This window comes from Siniperca chuatsi, linkage group LG16 (genome assembly GCF_020085105.1).
Source record: "Siniperca chuatsi isolate FFG_IHB_CAS linkage group LG16, ASM2008510v1, whole genome shotgun sequence".
NCBI classification, from domain to species: Eukaryota; Metazoa; Chordata; class Actinopteri; order Centrarchiformes; family Sinipercidae; genus Siniperca; species Siniperca chuatsi.
The window spans coordinates 4,213,415-4,218,996 of record NC_058057.1 but is presented as its reverse complement, the minus strand read 5'-3'; the positions used below and the strand labels follow the sequence as shown (position 1 = coordinate 4,218,996).

Sequence of the window (5,582 nt, the reverse complement as noted above, 5' to 3'; positions counted from 1 at the left end):
AAGACATAAAGAAACACTTTTGAAAGATTTAATTAAAAAACAGCACAAAAAGTACAATGAATACAAAGAAGAAATATCGATTTTCATATAACTATTTACATTAAACACAAAATATATCAAACTGTAAACTATTTACAATAAAACTATTATTTAAAACTATTAACCATTTACAATACACTTACAGTATGATTATTTAGAGAACTTTTTCCTCATTTCCTCCAACCACTGGTCTTTTGAAAGAGATTCGGACAGAGGGCAATACACTCTGCCACGGTACTGGCTGTGTCCAGTGTCAACAGTGCGGAACTGGCCACACTTTTTACAAGTATTGACTGCTACAGTTCGCCTATATGGCCTCTTTGGAGTGGCTCCAGCTTCTACTGTGCTGGTAGGCGCACTGGTTGGTGCCCTGAATTACCGAAAAAGGAAGGACTATGGGTATGAGACGAACAGTTTGTACTGCTGGTGTGAGGCTCTGAGGTGTCAGAAAGGGTACTGGTGCTGGGGGTGTGACAAACACATGCCTCTTCACTGTCCACTTTGGAAAGATGGGACGTGAGAGCTGACTAGAGGCTGTCTGCCTCTGTTGTGCCTGACCTGCTGTACTCTCCGGCAGCCGGTACTGATGCTCCTGTCGTGCTGGCGTGGGTTCAGCAGGGAATACTCTTGCTTCCTGAAGAGGCTCTTCAGACTCAGGAAGGGCTGGAGGTAATGCAGTGCCCTGGAGAAGCACAGAGAGCTCCTGCCTCTTCTGCTTGTTGTTGTGCCATTGGATGGGGGTGTTCTGGTTCACTTCCACCAGCTGAATCTCTGTTCCCTGCATCACCAGGGAGTTACCAACAACAAGCTGCCTGATCTTATGATAGTCCCTCAGAATTAAGGACCACCTCGAATTGGCCCCCTTACCTTTCCTTACTGGGTTTGGGTGAAGATTGCACAGTCTTCTAAAAATATTTTCCACCAACCGACAGCAGTCAGGCCACTGAGCATGCAACGGGTGGTGCTCTCCACACCAGGCGTTTTTTGGGGCTTCTTTGGTGTTCTGAACCGTCCACTCAAAAGTCTGTCTTGATGTCGTGCTGCATAAACCACCCGCTGCTTGTCACCTTCATCCAGGATCTCCCACAGTGCTATAACTGTGCTGGCCTGCTGGTTGCTGAGACAGAGAGAGGTCTGATCCCGAAGCTCCACCAAGTACTCAGCGAGTCTGTCCATGTGCTGATATCCAGGAATATTCTGGTCATCAACAGCCTATGCAAATGATGAAACAGTTTAGAAAATAGCAATGTAAAACCTTCACTTACCTTTAATGACACTTTACTGATGCTGTGAATTATTAAAATTTGTGTGCATATGTACTCAAAAAATAGTGAAGAGCTAGGCTCATATCTATATACCTACATATTCTAAATTGATCACACTGACACTTACCATATCTTCAACTTCAGCTTGTATATCAACTCCAGCCTCAGAGGATGAACTAGAGGGCAGAATTGATGCACTAAAGCTCATTGCAGATGTGCCGGGAGCCAGAGTGGATGTGCCGGGAGCCAGAAACAAACAAAACAAAACAAACATGTTTTCTTACATCTGGAGAACAAGATGTGTAGGCCGGGGCATCTCTGCAACACTACAGTACTTCATTATAAAGCTGTTTTGTTACACATTTTATCTCTAAATTGCAGCTTCTGTGATTTGGATATTGCACTTGGCTTGATTTCATTAATATTCCAATAATTGTTCAGCCTTACCTGGAGCCATTGTGGATGTGCTGGCAGTCATTGCAGATGTGCCAGGAACCAGGGTGGATCTGCTGGGGGCCAGACTGGATGTAGTGTGGGCCAGGGAACCGAGACCAGATGTAATGGTGGAGGGACCAGGAATCGGAGAGGCTGGAACCTGAAGAACCTCCAGGTCCAGCAATGTGGGGTCATCTGTGATGTTAGAGAAGCCCTCATCTTCCTCCATGTCATCCTCCTCGTCATGCTCTTCAATTAACTGAGCAGTCTCTTCTGAATCAGGGTGCATATCCTGCAGTGCCTGACCAGTCTGCCGGAACAGATACTGTACCCCTATGAGCTCTCCTGAAATAATAGGGGTAAAGTGGATAATTTACAAAAGTTAATAAAAGATTTTAAAACCGAGTAGAATTACCACTGTGTGTGCTTCTCGTAATTTGTGTTTACACAGTGAAGCAGGTCACCCAAGTAACTGCGTAAAGCAGATGGTCCAGTAGACAGGGCAGCACTACCACGGCCCTGGTTCCACCTATGCAGTCCTTCTAGCAGGTATACCTGAAAATTCAGGCTGTTGGCACTGGTCCCTAGAAGTACATTATCAAATATTAACATTTACTAGATAAAAAGTTATTCTTGGACTATACAACACATGAACCAACATGTCTGACAGACACAAACCTGGTGTGAAGCGGTTTAGGCGTAAATGAAAAGACTCTAAAGATGTAGAGCCTCTGGCACATCTGTACATGGGTAACTGCACACCTCCCTTTGTGAGCTCCCCTGTCTTGGTGTATAGAGCAACACCTGGCAGGTCCTGGATGCAGTTGACGTGCTTTCTTTGGGCACGCCAGATGTGCTTCATCCTCTCCCTATCAAACAGGGGAACCCGAAGGGAGTCGTTGCCACTGGTCCCCATGAGCCCCTGCAGCAGCTCCTCCAGTAGCTGATTGGTGGTCTCCTCACCACGGGTCCTCCTCCGGCAATGGAGAGTGAGCTCCTTCCTTGAGAGATGTTTATTGATGTCACCATCAGTAAGGGAAGACAGGCCCTGGGACTGAAGTTGCTGTCTTTTTGCTTCACGCAACAGAGCTAAATCAGCTGCATCCCACTCAAATATGCACGCTGATAGGCGCGACATAAATACTGGGTACAGCTGATGAGCATCTGTTGCGCATACCAGGGCAAGTCGGCATATGAAGTGCCAGATGTCCAGCCTTATAGTGAGGTGTGGCCACCCGCTGAATCTGGCCTTCAGCTTGGTCTCTCCTGCCTCAGTACAGCAGCCACAGTCGACATATAAGGCAACAGGGGGATCCACACCGGCTTGCTGGTATCTCTTTACCAGGTCTGCTGCCATCATGTCCAGGCCAGCTCCCTCCTGAGCGGTCAGCACACTGATGAGAATCTGACCATACTCATTTCCCACAGAGGTGAGCCAGAGTGCTGTCCCCTTGGCTGTTCCGGCAAGCTTCTTGGTGATCTGAAGCACATAAAATTTATAGAGCCTCTGTGAACATGATTCAGAAACACTGAAATACAGGCAGTAGTTAATAACATCAGTAGCCTATTTTAAAGAAAATAAGGTTGTTTAACCTTTTTAGTCGAATCCATTTTTAGAATAGTGCCATAGGTCGAGGTTATTGTGGCCTTGATGTCTTCCAGCCTTGTTAAAATGTCCTGGCTGTAAACTGAGAGGAGCCACTTACAGCTTGGCACCACTGCAGGCTCTGGAGGCTCAAGGAATGCCATGGGCAACAATCCGGGCCGCTGGAGGAAGTCTACACACTCTGTGGTGTACCTTGCTACGCGATGCAGCCACTCCTCCGCGTGGTTCTCCATCAGCTCCTTTAAAACGCGTGTTGTGCTGTTACCCAGGCCTCTGTCCCACAGAAGCCGGATCACCCGGATGTCACACGCATACCTTGGTCATAGACAGATATATCAGTAAGAATGTTTTGCATAATTCTATTTGACAAGGCAAGACAGAAAAGAGACGTTACTCACTTTTGTGTGAGGATGACCCGAAATTCTGATCTGTGAGCCAAGTCCAGTTGCATAAGGACAGTCTGGCTCCAAGACACATGGGTGGATCTACATTTGGTACAGGTTAGAGTCTCTGTCACCATATTGTAGATCCTGTCCACGTCCAGGACCCGCAATGCCCTCTTGTGCAGCCTCGCTCCTGTGATTTGATGCCGCCCACAGGCAGGATTGGAACAGACCACCTTCACCTTCCACAATTTGTAGGGCATCCAGACAAGTGGGTGGGCAAAAAAACGGTCTGGAGCAGGAGCCTGGTGGTACAGATGGCTTGGCTGTGGTGGAAAGTACCAGAGCTTCAGGTTGTCTTGAAGCTCTAGTTTTCCCTTGGGCCCCAGCTTCAATAGGGTCTTCACAATCCATTTGTGGTCTTCAGGTGGCAAGCCCTCTGACCACAAACGGGGCAGCTGAGTTGTTGAAGCTTCAAGTGTCTCTGTCCTGGAGTCAGCAGTCTTTGCAATAACAAAAGAATGCATAAACATACTTATTACTGGTAAAGACACTGCTGATGCTCTGTACAGTATGAAATTAAATGTTACATTACGTACTGACACAGTGGCACATATTGCTAAGCGACTGAGGACAGGCACTGAAGCTTGAGCATCTGTCTGAGGCTCTGGAGCCTGTAAAAGCATGGCAAGGAATATATTCACATTTATTAAAAAGTTCATTTACAACACAATCAAAGTTATTATTTCATACAGCTGCTCTACCAGAATTTAAATTTCTGTGTAGAAATACAAATACTTTAACTGTATTCGAAAAGTGAGTTATATCATTACTCACTGAGACAGCAATGCTGGCTGGAGAGCTGGTACTTCCTTCAGTGGGGTCGGTGACTTGGGTCTGTAAAGCATTCAGTCTAAGTAACTTGTATTAATAACGCAATTTAAACAGTTGCTATTTGATCTCTATTTACCTTGGTTACTTTTCTGGCTCTACTAAGATTTGGCTTTGCAGCAGCAACATGAGAACCACCAAATCTTGGCTTGGTAAACTGAAAAGCAATAAAGCAAAGGGTCATGTCATGAGAGAACTATATTGTCAAACTATTATTCAGTGAATAAAATGTCAAATATTAATGGTCAATTTATGATAACTGTCCAAATACCATTGACAAAGTCAGTGATGGTCGCTGCCTATGGGCCCCCGCTCCAAGCACCTGTCCCACTGCTGCACTTTGTTGCCCCACGGTGCTTTGGACAGGACCCACTGCTGCACTTTGTTGCCCCACGGTGCTGTAGACAGGACCCACTGCTGCAGTCTGTTGCCCTGTGGGCCCCTGAACAATACTTGCTCCGGTTGGCTGTTGTTCCATGGCAGAGTAGATACATCACTAATTACTTTGTGTACTGATATGCACACACACACACACACACACACACACACACACACACATAACTTGAGTCTTGAGTGTTACCTTCTGAGTGTGGAATCCGCACATACACTTCCTCACTTCACTGAACAAGGACTTCTGTCCATGTGTCTGCATTGGGCATTTCTCAATCTAAAAATAAAAGTTGAACAAAAGTGGAACCTAGCCTTTTATTGTATTTGATACAAGTGAGTCAAATGTATTGTGAAAGTAAATAACAATTAATACAATAGACTGTGCCATGAATATGCTTATACCCTTTGATACAGTTCATACCATACTTCTGTCTGGGAGCTGGCCTGTTTCCTTCACCTGCAGGCCAGGCCCCAGTGCTGGCATACTTCCTCAGGCGTGACATCCATTCTGAGTCTGACATCGCTTTGTGCGATTTTGATTTTGAAGACATTTCCTTTGGTGACATAAATGTA

At 45.8% G+C, this 5,582-nt stretch overlaps 1 protein-coding gene across 1 annotated transcript; it reads right to left on the bottom strand.

Moving 5' to 3' along the window:
• Positions 1-912: 912 nt before the first annotated feature.
• On the bottom strand, positions 913-5,097 carry LOC122863539. The gene is made up of 11 exons (XM_044170117.1): positions 4,891-5,097; positions 4,699-4,776; positions 4,566-4,625; positions 4,328-4,402; positions 3,744-4,231; positions 3,333-3,660; positions 2,418-3,219; positions 2,204-2,323; positions 1,752-2,084; positions 1,432-1,480; positions 913-1,156 (listed from the first exon to the last, which is right to left on the bottom strand). Exons 1-11 carry the CDS (start codon positions 5,095-5,097, stop codon positions 913-915), a joined length of 2,784 nt encoding a protein of 927 aa, XP_044026052.1.
• Positions 5,098-5,582: the final 485 nt, after the last annotated feature.

Excerpts from the sequence above, each read along its gene's own strand:
- LOC122863539 (XM_044170117.1), bottom strand. The coding sequence starts at position 5,097 with ATGGAACAACAGCCAACCGGAGCAAGTATTGTTCAGGGGCCCACAGGG. Across the intron at positions 2,324-2,417 it reads CCTAAACCGCTTCACACCAG|GGACCAGTGCCAACAGCCTG; the intron begins GTTTGTGTCTGT and ends ATGTACTTCTAG. Across the intron at positions 1,481-1,751 it reads CACATCCACAATGGCTCCAG|TTCATCCTCTGAGGCTGGAG; the intron begins GTAAGGCTGAAC and ends TCTGCCCTCTAG.